The sequence below is a fragment of the Rhinolophus sinicus genome, linkage group LG16 (genome assembly GCF_036562045.2).
Source record: "Rhinolophus sinicus isolate RSC01 linkage group LG16, ASM3656204v1, whole genome shotgun sequence".
NCBI lineage: Eukaryota > Metazoa > Chordata > Mammalia > Chiroptera > Rhinolophidae > Rhinolophus > Rhinolophus sinicus.
In genome coordinates this window covers 32,156,875-32,176,342 of record NC_133765.1, presented here as the reverse complement: position 1 = coordinate 32,176,342, position 19,468 = coordinate 32,156,875, and the positions used below count along the sequence as shown (strand labels likewise).

The 19,468-nt window shown below is 40.9% G+C and overlaps 1 protein-coding gene across 4 annotated transcripts in view; it reads right to left on the bottom strand.

Annotated features, from left to right (window-relative positions):
- HECTD4 (HECT domain E3 ubiquitin protein ligase 4) overlaps positions 1-19,062 on the bottom strand; it is a 167,598-nt gene extending 148,536 nt beyond the window's left edge. For all 4 annotated transcript variants that reach the window (XM_074321579.1, XM_074321581.1, XM_074321580.1 and 1 more), the window contains exon 1: positions 18,615-19,062. In XM_074321579.1, the coding sequence (XP_074177680.1) occupies positions 18,615-18,791 (177 nt within the window). In that variant the 5' untranslated portion in view covers positions 18,792-19,062. The remainder of the gene's footprint in view (positions 1-18,614) is intronic.
- Between the last annotated feature and the right edge of the window lie 406 nt (positions 19,063-19,468).

Here is a 19,468-nt window from a genome sequence, read left to right as displayed (position 1 = left end):
AATAATATTACAACTACGCATTTTCCAATAGCTGAATGGCATGAGAAACTGACAAAAGCCCCAGTGATTCTCACTAGATCTTTTCCTGCTCTTATCCTAGAAAATGTTACATAAATACTGCCATGATATATTTAAATATTTAAGGATATGGCTAACTACCAAAAAGTGTAAGTTCCTTCAACCTTGCTGAGCTCAGGGTACAGTAGCACATTAAATGTTATGAAATATCTCAAGAATCAGTGCAAATATGCATTACATTTCTACTGTGTGTAACTCTCTCTTCAAAGCATAAGCCAAGTTTAAAAGGAAAAAACGAAACTACTTATATTTGAAAACCAGCAGTGCCAATCGGAATCACTTCATTTCTATAAAATGCTTCATTTATCTGCTACTCAGATATCTAACATCATCACCCAAAATAAATGCAAACTTTTAAGACACAAAGGAAGCTATCAGTGTTTGAAAGCCTACTATGTGCCAAACAGTGCTAGGTATTCTGTATCAGTACTTCTCAAACTATCTGTGGTGAAAGACCTTGTTTTTGATCCATTGCAGAACAACACTTTTGTAAAACAGGATAAAAATCAATTACGACAAAAATAAAGTGGAAAAAAAGACACGAAATACAAGTCTTGAGTTTTATTATGTTCAACATATAAAACATTAGTTGAGCAACTGTTACAAAGTTTCTAAATGCTTACACTCAATTTCTGTACTTATTATCATTATGGGTGACAGTTTACAGTATATGGACCACACTGAGTAGCACTGCTCTTTATGCAACCTATTTAATTTTCCAAAGTAATTTTAAAAGCCTCTGAGTTCTTAGTAATGATCATAATAGGCTAAAGGGAAAAAAGCTGGGTTAAATGATCTCAGGATCCTTTTCAGCCCCACAATTTCTATGATTCTGAATGCTGAAGATGTGATGTGACTGGTAAATAAAACGCTCGTTGCCTAATGACACACCAACGGAGTGACTACAAGAAGAAAGACCATTAAAAGAGGGGGAAATAAGCTCAGAGAAAAGGAGTAAGAATGAAATAGGCTTCAGACACCAACAGCGAGGAGATGTAGCCAAATAAGAGGAATGAGTCACCAACCACCACAGCATTTATTTGGGGGCACCCAGGGTGGGGGTGCAGCACTGTTACAAATCAGTCTCTGCAAAGCAGACACAGTTAAAATTCAATCTAAGACATGAAAAAAATTTAAAATATCTTTTAAGAACATTGTTTAGCAAAGACATATGTAAAAAAAGTAAGAGTTCTATCAAAGAAATTAAAACATTAAGTAGCACTCCTAGATTCGCTGTTTCAGAGTCCTTATCATATTACTCTTATGTCACTTATAAAATGCTCGTGTATGGTCTGGTGGAATAATACAGTTCTAAGCTTCCAGTAGGAGCTCGTTAAATATCTACTAAAATGTGTTTTACTCTTTAAGTGCAAAAGCCTCACTGTTCTCATCTCTAAAAGATAATTCCTGTGCTATGTATCTCACAAGATTATTTTCAGAGGAGTAAAACAATGTGATTAGTTAGACAAAATATGACTCATCCATAAAATAAAATATTATAACCTAGTAAAAAGCATTATGTACATTATTCATAGTGATATGAAAAATATCTTCAAAATAAATTGTTTAGCGTAAGGGACCCATAGCATATAAAGTATGATGCCAATGACAGAATATTAAAGAGGGGGTGATAACATATGTGCATGTTTGTCTCTGGCCATAGGAAAAATGACCAACTCATGACCAGAGAAAAGAAGCTCAAACACTTTGAATTATTACTGGTGATACCAAAAAGATTCATTCAAACCATGTGTAAAGAAAATTTAGGAGGTATCAATTTCTCACTGTGACTAATGCCAGAAAATCCTGCGTTTCCCCAAAAATAAGACCTAGCCGGACAATCAGCTCTAATGTGTCTTTTGTAGCAAAAATTAATATAAGACCCAGTCTTATTTTAGTATAAGACCGGGTATAATATAATATAATATAATATAATATAATATAATATAATATAATATAATACAATACCGGGTCTTACATTAATTTTTGCTCCAAAAGACGCATTAGAGCTGATTGTCCGGCTAGGTCTTATTTTTGGGGAAACACGGTCTCATAAGGCTGCAAGAAAAGAGACAGAGATCCAAAGTTACATTTGCTAAAAAGAAATCATTTGTGTCATGGCCCTTGTGGTAAGAAAGACGCTTACCCATCACACACCTGCTGTAGATTCTATAGTATAAGAACTGCTACTGAAAGGGGGTCCCTGGACCAACAGCACTGACATTACCTGGAAGCTGGTTAGAAAGTCACAATCTCAGGTCCCAGCCAGGAGCCACTGAATCAGACTGTACATCTTAACAAGATCCCTAGATGGCTGATACGTACGTAAAGTCCTGAGCAGCACTGCTGCAAAACCCAAGGAGAAAGAGTAAGGAAATGTGCAGAGGTGCAACAATGGATTTTCCTTGATTGATGGAATAGGGACGGCTTCTCCTATGAGTGAAGTCACACGGACAAGAGGTTGCAATGATTCTTTTCCTCCATATTCTAGGAAGTATCTAGTATAGCTTTAAAACATAAAAATAGCAAAACTAGTTTTATGCTCTACAAAGTTTCCGTCATCAAAGAAATAATGTGCCAAAAGACTTTTTGTTTGAGGCATCCATCATTCCCAAAATAAAGTACTCCTGAGGGTCAATCCTCCTTGACCTTATATTCCCAACAGAAAAAAAAATAAAAATAAAAAAATGAGAGGTTAAGCCTACGGAGAAGGGAAGATATTAGAGTATACAAGAGAAAATATGAAAAAATATTAGGTTGGTGCACAAGTAATTGCGGTTTTTGCAATTATTTTTAACCTTTTAAACCACAATTATTACTTTTGCACCAACATATAATTAAGGTACCCCTTTTGTGGAAAAAAAAAAATCATTTAAATTCAATCTGGGGAAATAACTTATACTTGGTCCTATATGTCTCTCGCGAAAATAACCAATAATATTCCTCCTTTTGAAGACAAGATCAAGACACAGTACATACTATCATTCAACTATATGAATAAAGACAGCATCTTAGCTTTCTAGGTTTTAAAAACCGAGGGACAATGTCTATTCATTCATGACCGTGATTTCAGAATGCAACATCCAACAAAAGCATCAGGGATCCAACACTTGAGTGAATGTTTCAATGTCAAACATTTCTCCCCCTACATATTTTCATTATATGCCATATGCCAGTTGTTATTCTGGGTGCTTTACCCAACTTATCTCATTCAGTCTTCTCATTTACCCTCACAGGAGGGCATTTTATAACCAAGGAGTGGAAGTTCTGATAGGTGGCAGAGCTGGGCTAACACCTGCCTCCGAGTCAATGCCAAAGAGGGCTCGCTCTCTGGGTGTCCACATCCCCTGAAGACGCCTACTTTTTGAGGTTCCTAGGTATTTGTCACTGACGCAGTATACCATCCTTCTTTAAATCCCAGAGGGCATGATATTCTGTACAGCCCCACATGTTAACGTGTAGACAAAAAAGGGGCCACACACTAAACCTGACAGGCGCAGGGGAGGGCTGCATCGTTAGAAAGTCACATGTAAACTCAGAGAATGAAAGTAACCACATAGGACGGTCTGAACATAAAATGTCCTAACTAAAAGCAGGTCATGGCCGGTAGTCACATCCTGGGCCTGAAGCTTCCACGACAAAGGTCAATCTTTACCTTAAGTGAACCTGTCTATTGTCTTTTTGTGTCTAAGAGACCATACCCTTGGAATGTCAGAGTAATCCCTTTTTCCAGACCCCTCAGGGCACAACCCTCCACACCAGAACACGAGACCACAGAACCCCTCATTGTTATCTTGTTCCCCGAATAACCTCTCTACGTGCTACAAAATGTTCTTTGTTAACTATCCTGTGACTACGAATGTAAAAGAAGTATGTGTCTCTCCATTTTACTTTTTATCCAATCCCAGAGATTTCCCCGCTCAGCTTTCTCCCACCCGTTTAATCTACCACCAATGGATTTCATGTAACCCCCCTTCTGTCTCCTCCTTCGAATCTAATGTATAACATAAGCTGCAAAACTGCCATTCTCCGGAGCATTTTCTTAATCCGTTGAGATTTTGCTTCCCGGCAATTGTCCGTTTGGCTCAAATAAACTCATTAAACTTCTCTACAGGCTTGGACGTTTCTTATGTTGACACATGCATTCTAAAAACAACAGGCAAAGAAAGAGCCACACGATACGTACAGCATTGTGTATGCATTTAAAAGCCAGTCCTGTGCAACATATATGTTTATGATGTAAGTGCATGTTTAACTCCAGAAGCAGAAAGGGTAATATTTTAGCACCAAACAGAACTATCTAGAGAAAGGTGCGTCTGCAGAATCAGAATTTGGGAGAACTGTTCTAGGTCTAGTTAACTCTATATGTCCCCAGTTGTTTAGGAATTACTGCACAGTCTTGCAACCAGACAACCTTTGAACTAAAGTCCCCTGTCTCCTTTGGCAGGACACTTGAAATATCTATCTGCATTCTCTGGAACTGGGTTATGGACGTAACTATACGTATCTGCTTATAAAGATTCATTGTTTTAGTCATTTCAGAGCTTCCCCACTGGTCTGCTAACAGAGCTAAGGCAGCCCTTGGTAACACGGCTGTTTGTTTTCTAACATGGTAAGTGTCTAAGTATTTCTTTCATATTTAATATCTCAAAAACACTACCTTTATCACCTGCGTGGACTCAAGGCCTTGCCAGTCAATAAAAGCTGGTAAACAGACATAGTTCACTGAAAACCCTGAAAAAAGTAATCTACATGGAAATGTTCATAATAAATAGAATACTGGTCAAGTCACTATTTAACCACAGAGCAACTAAGTTGAACAAAAATCCATTCAAATTCACTAAGTTTTTTAAATGATGATCAAAGCAAGGTATTTTCAATTAACTCCATCTAATCTAGCTGTTTTCAGAAGTCTCTCAGGAATGCATTATTCTCTAATTAAAATTCATTATGCTCTATACAAAATCAAAGGTCTTAACCCCATATGGCTTATCCACATTGCAGCATCACCAACATTTATTACAACTCTTGGGATGTGTTCTCTTTTCTTATCTAAAAGGCAAAGCATAACTGCAATTAAAATTCCTAAAGTCTCACCTGAACTACTTTAGCTCATCAAGAATAACGACCTAGGGGCGGCCCGATGGCTCAGTTGGTAGAGCGTGAGCTTTGAACAGGGTTGCCAGTTCGATTCCCACATGGGCCAATGAGCTGCGCTCCTGCAACTAGGTTAGAGGAAAACGACTTGGAGCTGATGGGCCCTGGAGAAACATACTGATCCCCAGTAAAAATTAAAAAAAAAAAAAAAAAGTTCATCTTTAAAAAAAAAATTTTTTTTAAACCCTACCTATTCTTATCTTATTTTCTATTGACAAATTTTTCCTCACCTATGTCCTCAACTCATGATATTATTCATTAAATCACACTTTTTTACGTTTTAAACACCCTTTTTAACATTCAGTTCAATCAACATCCAATGTTTGCACTCTATATTAGTTGAACTACTATATTAGTAAGGACTCAATGATGTACAACATGAAGTGACTGTTTTCAAAGCGCTTGTAATAATAAGGTATGCAAATGAATAACATCTACATATGGCCATGCTATGGGAATACAGAAGAGAGGGTATATCTTGAAGGACAAAGAGTAGGAGGCTTCCGAAGTAGAGGTGGGGTTCTGCACATCAATGGAACCCCATGAACCAAGACTGCAGGACAGAATGTAGAAAGTGAGTTTGTAAAATATAGGGTCCCTGGGAAGAGGAGGGGAGGGAGTGATGAGATAAGACTGGAAAGGTAGAATGGAGCGGAATCATAGGTACCTCAAATTATGATTTTATGTTGCAGAAAATGGAAAGCCACTGAAGGTTTTTGCAAAGAGGTAACATAGCTGTGCTTTAGGAAGACTACTCTGGCCGCCATGTGAAGGCTGGGCTGTGCAGTTCTTATTTAAAATAGCTAATGTCTCGGGGTGGCAGCATAGCTCAGTTGGTTAGAGCACGAGCTCTGAGCAACAGGGTTGCCAGTTCGATTCCCACATGGGCCAGTGAGCTGCGCCCTCTGCAACTAGATTGAAACACCAGATTGAAAAACAGCAACTGGACTTGGAGCTGGGCTGCGCCCTCCACAACTAAGACTGAAAGGACAACAACTTGACTTGGAGCTGATGGGTCCTGAGGAAAAAACAAAAACAAAAAAACACACTGTTCCCCAATAAAGTCCTGGAAAATACATACTGTTTCCCAATAAAGTCCTGTTCCCCTTCCCCAATAAAATCTTTAAAATAAAATAAATAAAATAAAATAACTAATGTCTCCAAGATAACAGGTTATTACATGCTACCTAAAGCAGAAGTATAGTGGAAAATCTCTCAGAAGAACTGAATTAGAGTCATAATTCTAGCACTAACTAATCGTATGACCTTGGACAAATCACTTCGCTTCTCTAAGCCTTTTTTTAAAAATAGTATCTCCGTAAACAAAGCTGCAATGAACATTGGCGCACACGTGTCTTTATCTCTAAATGTTTTACGGTGGCCAAGACATGGAAACAACCAAAATGTCCTTCGATAGATGAATGGATAAAGAAGTTGTGGTACATATACACAATGGAATACTATTCGGCAGTGAGAAAAGATGATATAGGAACATTTGTGACAACATGGATGGATCTTGAGAGAGTAATGCTGAGCGAAACAAGTCAGACAGAAAAAGCAGAGAACCATGTGATTTCACTGATATGTGGTATATAAACCAAAAACAACAAAAGAACAAGACAAACAAATGAGAAACAGAAACTCATAGATACGGACAATAGTTTAGTGGTTGCCAGAGGGTAAGGGGGGTGGGGGGGGAGGTGAGGGTAAGGGGGATTGAATATATGGTGATGGAAGAACTGACTCTGGGTGATGAACACACAATGGGATTTATAGATGATGTAATACAGAATTGTACACCTGAAATCTATGTAATTTTACTAACAATTGTCACCTCAATAAATTTAATTAAAAAAAAAAAAAAGAAAGTAATTGTTGAAAAAAAAAAAAAAAAAAAAAAAATAGTATCTCCTCTACTGCCTCATAGAATCACTGAAAGGATAAAGTGAAAATGGTTTATACAGAGGTTGCCAAAAAACTATATACACATTTTAGGAAAAAACCGCATTAAAATTATAATACTCAATACACACAGATAGCAAAAGATGAATACAATTCACATTTGACTTCTGCAATTACAAGAGGTACTCAAAGTGGTTACTATCAGCGTAATTTTAATACAGTTTTTTCCTTTCTTAAAATGTGTATACATTTTTTTGGCACCCTCTGTATGAAACCCCCCAGGAAGGCTTGCTGGCCATAGGTCTCTGTCACAACTACTCAACTCTATGTTGTAGCATGAAGGCAGATAACATGTGAACAAATGGGCCACTTATGTTCCAATAAAACTTTACTTACAAAAACAGACAGCTGGATATAATCGTGAGGGCCACAGTTTGCTCACTTCTGTATAGAGAAGCATTGTCCAATAGAAATATGTGGAACACATATGGAGTTTAATATTTGCTAGTAGCCACTTTTAAGAACGTAAAAAGAAACCAGTGAAATTAATTTTAGTATGTTTTAAATTAAATAGTATATTTTACTTAACCAACCAATTATATCCAAACGCTATCATTAAAATATCTCACAATTTATATATTAGTGAGATATTTCACATCTTTTTTTGCATGAATTCTTCAAAAATCTGGTATGTATTTTACACTTTCAGCACATTTCAATTCAGACTAGCCACATGTGGGTAGTAGCTATCAATTGGATAGCACGGTTCTAGAAGCTATTTAAGTAAAACTATTCAACTTTGACAATACAAACATAAAATAACAATTTGAGCAATATAAGAAACCACAAGCATATAATTGTATTCCATAGAGAAGATGAAAGCAAAATGAGTTTTTGATTTTAAAAACAATGTTTCTCCTGGGATAGCAACTGTTACTGCTTGAGGCCACCTGTTTAAAGTGGTTTGTTAGCAGCAGTATAAGATAGTGATATAAAGCATGTTAATGAATTCTTATTCACACAGCTTCAGTTGACCAACATTCTCCCCAGACAAAGGGGAAAAAACCTAAAGCTGTGGTGAACAAAAAACTTCTATTTTCAAAGAATTGCTTGTCACTTTGTAGCAGATATTCTATTTTCTTTTAAGAATATAGCTTCCTTGTTAATGATACCATGTTTGGCAAATGGGCAAAAATCAGATCACCCAAGAAAACTATTACTAGCTAACAGTTTGCAGTCAGTAGGTAATGGAAAAATTTGTAGGAGGATAACATTTTCTACCACAGGAAATACTAAGTAGTTTTTAAAATGTGGCCACTTTTATTTCAAACAATTGTAAAGTATGCTGGTCTTCAGCAAACGTCAGCTAAAGAGGGGAGGGGTTTGGAGAAAGACTGTCTATCTCAGGGGCCCTTAACCTTTTACAGTTTTGAAGCCTGTCGACCCATCTCAGGTAACATTTTTTTAAATGATTTTTTTTTTTTTAAAGGAGGTGCAGCACCATACTCTAACCAACTGAGTTAACTGGCCACCCTTCAGATAACATTTTCAAATGCACAAAATAAATACATGGGATTATAAAAAACCAATTAGAGTACATTGAATGAAATAGTTACAAAAATACTTTCTAAAAAAAATTGTGATGTCCATATGAGCTTCATTATTAGTAAATTGAATAACAAGATGTAATACTTAACATAATTTCTAAGTGACAGTGCACATAAACAATATTTCAAGATCTGTTCAACAACTGTAATAAGATATGAAAATATCTATGATTTCTATTGGTTACAAAGTCACCGATATTGCCAATGCTACTAGAGTCTGCCAACTACATTCATAATTGAAAGAAATGCCAAAGGTAATAAAGAAATAATTTTCCCCTCCAAGTTCACATACACCCTGAATTCTATCCATGGATCCTATGGATCTCTGAATCCTGTTTGGGTTCAGAATCCCTGAGGGAAAAGAAATCTTTCTTTATTATAATCTCATCCAAAACATGCTTCCTTCAAAGTTCCCCAAATGTGTTTTTACCTTTCCACTCATTTGGCTTCTTTCTAGATTAAATAGAAAGCAGTTGTCTTTCAACTGCACCACATCTGGATCGTCAGGAAGGAATCAGTATCAAGACATAGAGAAGGCAATTCTTCTATTATGTACCACCGCTTTGATGAAAAGTACGTTGACAGAGAGTCTCCTTTTAAATTCTTAATTATTTTATTTCAACAGTAAGAAAAGCAAACATATCAACAGAGATAGGAGGTCCAGATTTGCCAGCCTGTCCTGTAAATAGCTACATCTGTTATATTAGACTGTTGGTTTGAAATCAGTGATGGAAACTGCAGAGCACAAAGAAAATACGGTAAACAAAGATCTATTACAAATATGCACTGAATGTTAATGTTTTGTTAGTATAAAACCACCACTTGAATGATGCATCTGTAGTTGTTATCATTACTAAGTCTACATTTTGCGTTTGCAAACTGCGCCTCTCCTTACTGTTCATCGAAAATTGCCGTACACTATGCTATGACCTAGTACCGTGTTTCCCCGAAAAGAAGACCTAGCCGGACAATCAGCTCTCATGCGTCTTTTGGAGCAAAAATTAATATAAGACCTGGTGTAATGTTATGGTATGTTATAGACCCGGTCTTACAGTAAAATAAAACTGGGTTTATATTAACTTTTGCTCCAAAAGACGCATTAGAGCTGATTGTCCAGCTAGGTCTTATTTTCGGGGAAACACAGTAATTCAGCCAACTGCAGATTTCAGCAGAAACACGAGGGATTCCAGTGTGTCTACTCCCAGTGTCCCACCATGGAACATTAATTATTCCACAACTGTGCTTAACAGCACTTTAGAAACTCAAAGCTCCACACAAATATTCAACATCCCTGGGAAAGAAATACCACAGCACTATAAAAGTCCCTTTAAATTATAAACTGTCAATAGTAATGGGCTGCAGAAACACACTTCAATAATTACTACAAATTTGTAATGTACTACACTTTATCAAACAAATAACACAATACACGCTAAAAATCTTTTGGCCTCCTCTAAGCTGAAATTATCTTTACAATAGCAGATGTGAAGAAAAAGCAGTAATGTACAAGAAGACAATTACAGTACATCCATAAATGACGACGCAGTCATTAAAAATTATGTTTTGAAGGCTAATTTGACAAAATGCTCCCAATAAGTGATTAAAGGATACAAAACTGCATAAATCAGATCATCCCAATTAAAGAAGAAAATAATAAAAAATTTAATTAATATGGCTATTTCTGGATGGTTCAATCAAAGGATATTTCGTTTCTCTCTTGTACTTTTAGGTGTTTTCTCTCTTTTCTACAACATCCATGTATTACTTCTTTATCATCAAAACGTTTTGTATAGGATAAAAATATAATCAATTTACTATCAGTTAGTTTTCATACAGGTCAAGAAAACAGAACTGCTCCGTATACTGGCATGTAAGAGAGAAAATTTTAAGACAATCGGAGTCAAAATAGTCTGCATAACAATTATGTGCCCTCTGAACACACTCCAGGGGCCAGCATGTCTCTTCCAAGAGTGGGCACCTCCCTGGCTCTGCTGGCCTCTGGCAGCACCCCCAGGCCATCAGCATGAGGAGCTGTTGCTCTGTCCTGCCTATATATGGACACGGTCTGTGCGAGCTGGATTACTGACCAAAATGAGTAGACGCCAGCAGGCCCAGGAGATCAAGCCACAGGAGAAGTCCCCTGAAGTGATGTGACAACATCGAGGCAGCATGAACAGAAAACTCTGGCTTCTTTCGGGGGACCGTGGCTCAGCGTGATTTCCAGGTACCCAATTATGTCGACTGGACTCATTTTTGGAGTGAAAGCCATTGGCTTAAGCAAATGATAAATTTAAGCAAATCCATGAGTTCTAAAATGGTCTCTATGAGGGTGTGAGGAAAAGAGATCCTATCAAGCATTGTTACTTGGGCGTCTGACGTGGTATGATCGCTCTGGAGAGCCATTTGGCAGTGGCTATTAAAATTGTAAATGGTCACCTATGACCCAGCAATTCTACTTCTCGGAAACTACTCTAGAGAAATATTCTCACATGTGCACAAACAGGCATGCAAAGATGTGCACTAAAGGACCGTTTTTAATTGAGAAAAACTGAAAACAACCAAAATACTCATTCTGGTGGGCTGAACAATGGCCCCCCAAGATGTCCATGTCCTCATCCCTGGAACCTGTGGATGAGACCTTAGATAGCAAAGGAGACTTTGCAGGTGTGACTAAATTATGGATCTTGCAGTAGGGAGAGCCTGGGTTACCCAGGGGGGCTCTAAATGTAATCAAAGGGGTCCCCATAAAAGGGCTGTGGGGGGAGTCCATCAGAGAAGACGGTGTGATGACGGACCAGAGAGCAGGGTGAGGGATTCTGAGGACAGAAGAAGGAGCCACAAGCCAAGGAATACAGGCGGCCACTAGAAGCTGTGAAAAGGGCAAAGGAACGGATTCTCCCCTAGAGCCTCTGGAAAGAACCAGATCTGCCCACACCTGACTTTAACCCAATGTGACTCATTTCGGACTTCTGACTTCCAAAAACGTAAGAGACTAAGTCTGCATTGTTTTAAGCCACTAAGTTTGTGATAACTTGTTAACATAGCAACAGGAAACAAATACACCCATCAATAGGGCGATGGCTAAACAAATGGGCTATGGTATTTCTGAAGTCTTTGCAGCACTTTAAAAGTCTACAGATCTATACATGAAGACACAGAAAGAGCAAAACAAATCACTGAGTTGTTTTTTAAAAAGCAGGTTACAGAAAGATGCGCCCAGCGTCACAGTGGTATATGTACGCAAACATACATATTCAGAACAGTCTTGAAGAATATACGAAAGCCATTCTCCCTGATTTAAACAAGGCGTGGAGTGAGTGGAGACCAGGACCAGGAGAGCAGTCAAAAGGAACTTGAGTTTCATCTGTTATTTCCATTTTTTTAGAAGAATGTGTTCATAAGTTAGCTTTTTAGAATGTACGGGATACACGAGCTGTGTTAAAAACGCACAATCAAAGTAAAAGTTTTACAATTTCTGCAGTCTTGTCTCCTCCTGAAATAACTATGTTTTTGTCCCATAGTTGATCACCTGCTGTTATTTATATTTGTCTATAACTATTGACTAAACATCTTGCAAAGCAGACCACACTCCTTGTGTTTACCCCACAACCGTCTTTGTAAAACAAGATGGAAAGAGGGGGAGGGAGGAGAAAGCACGGGGCATTTTCAGGAATTGACGGTCCTTTCACAATTATCACCACAGGCACCTAATGACTTAGGAAAGAACAGGTGCACGACAATCTACCCGGTAGCCCTGGCCAACAGGTGGTATTTTGTGACAGTCAATATGGAAGCCAAGAAGACAGATAATAATCAAAACTGATTTATTTAGCAAGATCTTAGGCATACAATTGGAGGAAAACTGAAATGAAGACTATTATCTCATCTGCCTAGCCATATTGCAAATAAACTGGGAAGGAAGAAAATTCCAGAGGGATCTCTCTCTCTTTCTCTCTCTGTCTGTCTCCGTCTCTGTCTCTCTGTCTCTGTCTCTGTCTCTCTCTCTCTCTCTCTCTCTCTCTCTCTCTCTCTCTCACACACACACACACACACACACACACCACTATTGCCACTACTAGAGAACGAAAAATTCTGTTGATGGAATAGTCTGTTTTCCTATACAATAGGAACTGACTGAATAAGCATAAAAGAACTTTCCAGCAACATAGCGCCTTACAGAGTCCATACGCTGGGCACACAGGACCACACCCCTCCCTGTCTAACCCTTTCATTAACCCTATTCTGACCCCTCCACAGATGAGGAGGCTCTCACATGATGGTTTCAGAGCCGGGACCTGCACTGGAGTCCTACAGCTCTATTTCAGTCTCTGTGCTGCCAACTGTATGTCCTTTGTCAAGTTAAGCCACTTCTGTGCCAGTTTCCTCATTTGTAACATAAGGTAACAACAGTACCAACCTCCTAAGCTTTTTGTGAGGATTAAATGAGATAATGGGCAGGAAGTGCGTAGCCCTGAGTCTGGTGCACAATATGCTGACACTCTTGTCATGGTGGTGGCAGAGGTGACAGTGATGACAAAGAAGGTGCAGTGGAAAAAGAAGCCACGGATTACTAAAGGTATGGAACTTGCCCAAGGTCACATAGCCAGTAAAGAGCAGAGCTAGGGTTTCAATCCCAGCCTGACTCTTTAAACCCGACTTGCACCTCTAGGCAATACTGCCTCTCAGTTCTCAGGTGCTTCCATCGCCCTTGCAGCTGGCCAGCCACGCCCGAGAGCTTGGCAGCCATTTGCCCAAGCTCACAGGACACTACACCAAGACTCAGGGACTCTTATTCAGGTGCTCCTGAATTACATGGTAATTAACTCTACTAGTGAACAAAGGGGGTTTATTCATTAACTCATTAACTCTTCTAAGTCTAGAATTTGGAATTCTATCAAAGTACATACACACTTTCCAAAGAATTTTGACCAAAGGATAAACAGGCTGGCAGTATCCTCCTAGGAGAACAGATCAACATGTATAAATCTAAATATTGTCTCAAAGATTTCATTTGCGTGTGTCAAAACCAATCAATCACAACCTGGACTAGTCAGTTGATCAGCTCCAAACCCAAAGGCTTCTCCCCTTACATAGCAAAACACAAAAACACAAAAGACAAACAGTAAATCCTGCTGAGTCTTTTTTCATTTCCTAAATAATATCAGTAAAGGGGCAGCCGGATGGCTCAGTTGGTTAGAGCGTGAGCTCTGAACAACAGGATTGCCGGTTCGAGTCCCACATGGGATGGTGGGCTGCACCCCCTGCAACTAAAGATTGAAAAACGGTGATTGGGCTTGGAGCTGAGCTGCGCCCTCCACAACTAGACTGAAGGACAACGACTTGGAGCTGGTGGGCCCTGGAGAAACACACTGTTCCCCAATATTCCCCAATAAAAAACAAAACAAAAAGATGACCAAAGAGGTGAAAGCATTATAAATAAATAAATAAATAAATAAATAAATAAATAAATATTACATAAATAAATAAATAAATAATAACATCAGTAAAGCATCTGGGGCCAGTGTGGGTTTTGTTTATTTTATTGAGGTGCAACTGGCATAAAATAAACTGCACATATTTAAAACGTACACTGTGATGAGTTTTGACACAGGTGCCCCATACAACCATGAAACCATCACCACAATCGAAATAGGAACATATCCATCATCCAAAAAGTTTCCTCGTGCTCCTTGGCAACCCCTTCTCCCGCCCTTCCTGCCCACCTCCACGTCCAGGCAACACTGCTCTGCTTTCTGTCACCACAGCTTAGTCTGCATGTCCTAGAATTTCATATTAATAGCATCTTACAGGATGTAGCCCTGTCTGACGGGGTTCTTGCTCTCAGCATAAATCCATGATGTGAATTATCAACAGTGCATTTCTGTTTAGTGCCGAGTGGTCCTCTACTGCAGAGATGGACCACCCTTGTTTATCCATCTGCCTGTTGTTGATGGACATTTCGACTGTTTCCAGTTTTGGACAATCACAAATAAAGCTGCCATGAACACGCCTGTTCAACTCTTTGAATAGTATGTATCTCAATGAAAAATGAGAAACACTATCCAAAATGCCTGGATTCAACATTAACCTAAACTGTGGGGTAAGAACTATCTCAGCCACCTTGGCCAATTCAATTAGCATCTCTGTCACCATCCACGTGTATGATGCCTGTCCCCACCTGGAGTTTGTAAAGAAAAATAAGACAGGAGGCAGAAACCTTTTGGAACTTCCAGAAATAAACTGTTGGGCTTTTCCCTTGTAAATTCCCGTTACTTTAAAAAGATTAACATTCTATGAAATGTAGTGCAAGATTCAATGATATTTGAGTTGTCGTTTTTGAGCTCTTGCTTTATTTCTCTTAAATTTATAGTTATTTCCACATTAAAAAAATACTTTCCTACACGGTCTTTGCTTTCACCAGCAATATAAAAGGAAATACAGGTAGCTACTTTAAAGGCCAAGAAGCCTCGCTCTGCATTTGTAATTCACTCAGAGTAAGGTCCAAAGTCCTTATCTATAAGGCCCTACTTCATCTGCATACCTTGCCCCCTCTCCTCTCTCTCTTCTCCCCTTGGCTTACTGAGCTCAGAGCTCCAAACTAAGGATGCTAACGAAGCATGCTTCCCTCTCCGGGACGTGACTCTTGCTGTCCTCTGTCTGGAATGCGCTTTCCCCAGTAGCCATATGGTCCACTCTCTCCCTTCCGTCAGGTCTTTGCTCCAATGCCATCCTGGGCTTGTTTCCCTGCCCATCCGAGGTCAAACAGAGTCTTTCCCCACCATTCTTCTCCACCCCCCTTTCCAGCTACACTTTTCCCCACAGCACTTATCATTTGACATTTATATACAGTATATGCCACCTTATATATTTGGTGATTTGTTATTGTCTCTATCCTCCCATTAAAATAAAAGCATGTTAAGGACAAGGTTTTTTTGTGTGTTTTTTTTAATCACTCTCTATGTCCCCAACACCCAGGACAGTGCGCCCAACTCACTTTTGAATTCCACAAATATTTGTTGAATAAAATTGTTGAGTAAACACTATTATTGATTTAAAAAACAAAAAAACTTTTAGAATTTACTGGAAAGGAAATTTTTAATTCAAATGCTCGTTCTTGCTTAAATTAAAATGCTAAATCAATGTTGATCTACTTTTCAGGATGGGTTTTTTCTCATACTGACGTTTAACTTTGAGCAGCACTTACAGAGTGAAAAGAACACTGGAATTCAAAGGCCGGAAAGCTAGGGTCTGTCTACTCCTTCGCCCTGCTTCCGCAACCAAGTCATAATCTCTCCTGATCTCAGATAACTACTCTCTAAAATGAGAAAAAGTATTACCTCTAAGGTACCTTCTTGCTCTAAAATTCTGAGACTATATTGCAGCTAGCACACGCTGTCTTATGCATTAAGGTTGCCAACCATAAATTAGTCAACTTAGTCCGAGTCTCATCTCTCAAAATGCAAAACTGTTAACTGGAGGATTCTATAGAACTATAAAACCCTGGTGAAAAATGGCCATTGTTCACTCATAGGGGTGGTAGCATTTCAAAAGTCAGTTTTTAAAAAGTTGAACCTCTAATCTTTCTCAAACATGAAAAAGAATAAGTTATTAGAGAGGAAATAAAGATATCTGCTTACTACCCTATCTTTACCCAGTTATAAAATTTTAAATAATTACAAATATGATGCATAAAGGCACTAGAGTATATGATTAGGAGATGTGTTTGAGACCAACAGGCCTGAGTTAATGTCCACACTCCTTTCTCTAACTGTGTGTGATCCTGAGCAAGTCATATACCTGCTCTGTACTTTATTTGCCCCATCTGTACAATGGGAGCAATATTTACAATTGTTACAACGGGGAGAAATTTTTAGCTACTAGGATCCTTTGGGGAATTTAGTAAGATGATTCCTGACACATAGGATACACTTAATCAACATTGTTATTCTTAAATAAGTGTTAATACACCTCCACAAACATAAATCTGATGGCCACAAAAACATTCTTAGCTACCCACTTCTCCTGATACTATGTAGCCTGCATCCGGGTAACATGTGGAAAGAAATGAAGAAAAGTTCTTCACAACTGCCAGTCATAAATGTTTATCACCCATACACATATTGGTTTCGGAGAGGTCTGACCATAAATTTTTTTAAGGTCCTTCTTCTTCTTCTTCTTCTGTTTTTTTTTTTTTTTTTTTTAAATCTATCAGGCCAGAGATGTTCTTTCTTTTAAAATCATTCTTCTGTGGAAACATCTGACAAATTCACTCAACACATTTTTACAGTAAACATCTTAGGAAAATCACTTAACAACTCGGTTATTTTTAACTACTCTTACTCTTTTTAATCCTAAAAATAAATAAATCACATATATATAAAATTTTTTGATGTACGTTAGTCTCTAAGGACAAACAGCCAGTTAGTTCAAAAGATTCCACCATCACAGCATATTACCCCTTGAGTTTTCAAGCAGATAAGACACACCTTGCTTTTTATAAAATAGGCTCAAATGAGACACAATAAAACTCTGATTCAATGTTAGGAATTCCCTACCAACTTGTATTTTCCTTTTTTGGTGGCCAGACTGTAAAATAAGTCAATTAAGAGTTCACAGTGGGAATGCTGCAACCTCAACCTCAAATCCAGACACAAAAATACAGTGGAACATATTCACATCTCAAGCACGTCCAAATGTCTCAGCCAACGCGATCCGATCACTGCCGTTTCCAGAAACACACAGTAATGGGTTTTAATCCATTTCTATAAATGTGCCTTGTGCGGAAAGCCAAAGTGCAGGCAAAACCTCAAAACACAAAAGATTCCTCGCATTCTGCTTATAGCCAGAAGACAGGCCATCCTCTCTGCGTCCTACCCCAGAGAGTCTCTTGGCGACAATAAGAATTTCTTGACACCCCATGCCACCTATACACATCAAAATGTCATCCCACAAAGTGGGGGGGGGGGGAACGAGGGGGAGCAGAGGAGGAGCAGTGTCAGCATCTGCGGCCTCGATGAACCGACACCGCCAGTATTCCCACCGCCAGGCTAACGCGAAACCAAGTGAAGTCGGGGGAAAGTTCCCATCACCCGAGCATATTTGGTTTCCTTCTGCCCCCAAAAGCAGCAGCACAGTTGCTGAGATTTGCTTTTGCACCTGCCACGGGTCCCACACCTGGTTTTCTCGGCGACCCCCGAGCTCACAAAAAGGCCTTGCGGCCTAAAGCGCCCGTGACCCTTCGCGGAGAGCGCACGGAGGGCCGCGGGAGCATCCCCCTCGCTGCCCGCACTGCCCGCTTCCCTGACAAAGGCCCCGTGTCAATCCGAGGCATGACACACAGAAGTTGCTGGATTGCCCATCGCGGACCAGCAGCTGCCACTACCCTCCCCCGGGAAAACAACAACAACAACAAAAAAACCCCAAAAACACAGAACTGGGGAAAGCAGCGTGGGGGGGAGGGTGTATAGCGTTAAAATTAAAATGTCCCCAAAGCTGAGCAACCTGGGTGTGCCCTGGAAGTGAGTCCGGGGGGCCTGGGGGAAGGGAGAGCGGGCTGGGGAGGCGGCAGTGGCTCCTCCAAGGCGTGAAGGCCGTGCGGGTGACAGTCTAATAAAACGCCGGGTGTCGGATCGTTCAAAATGAAACCACAAATGAAATCCCCAGCGGGCGTTAGGCTCCAAGGAGGGAGGGAGGCGGGCGGTCGGCAGCCCTGCACCGCGAGCCCCCACCTGCCCGCCCCGCGCCCACACACACCTGCCGGGGCGGCTTTCGGGGGCCTGCGGCGCAGAGGGGAGAGCCTGACACCGGGGGAGCCGGGCGGGTGGGCTAATCTGACGGCGGGGCGGGGGCGGGGCGGGCAGCCTCGCTCACCTCCAAGTCTGTGTCGGCGGCCTCCGGGGCCCCGAGGATCTCGCTGGGCAGCTCGGCCAGGTCGGTGACGCGGATCAGCCCGTCGTGCAGGAAGATGGTCTCTTCCTTCACCGAGAGCCACTGCGCCGAGTCCGCGGCCGCCGCCGCCGCAGCTGCCGCGGCCGCGGACGAGCCCATGGCCCTGGCTGAGGGGTTGACGGTGATGAGCAGCCGCCCGGCCAGGGGAGACGCGAGCAGGAGCCGCCGCGATCACCAGTCCATGGCAGCAGCAGCCGCGCCTGCCTGCAACACGCCGCTCGCCTCCTCGCCCGTGCAGCTCCGCCCTAGGCGGTCCGAGACGCCATCCCCCCACCCCCCGGCCCCGGAGACCCCGGCCCCACCGCCACCGCCGCCGCCACCCAGAGGAGCAGGATCCGCCTCTGCCGTTCAGCAGCCAACTGTCAGTGAGACGCCATGTTGGGGGCGGGGCTCCCGGCATGCCCCGCGGAGCGGACAATACCGGCTCCGCCCACCTCTGGCTCCGCCCACCGCCCCGCAACCAGGGGCACCTAGCTCTGCCTGTGGAGCAAACAGGTCTGTGCGACGTCCACGCCACCTTTCAATCCATATTACCCTCAGCCCGACCTCTCTCGCCCCTTCTTCCCCTAGCCATTTGGGGGCGCCCTGGGTCTGCAATCCACCAGGGGAAGAGGCTACCCCTCTTCTTCTTCCCCTACTTTGGTATATACCCTTCGCTCAGACCAGAACCCCCATCCTGGCAAAGCATGGAGGTTCATTCCTTGCTTTCACGTTTAAATGTGATACCGGTATGTGCAAAAATATAGCGCAGAGTAGATGCTGCAAACTCGTTCATA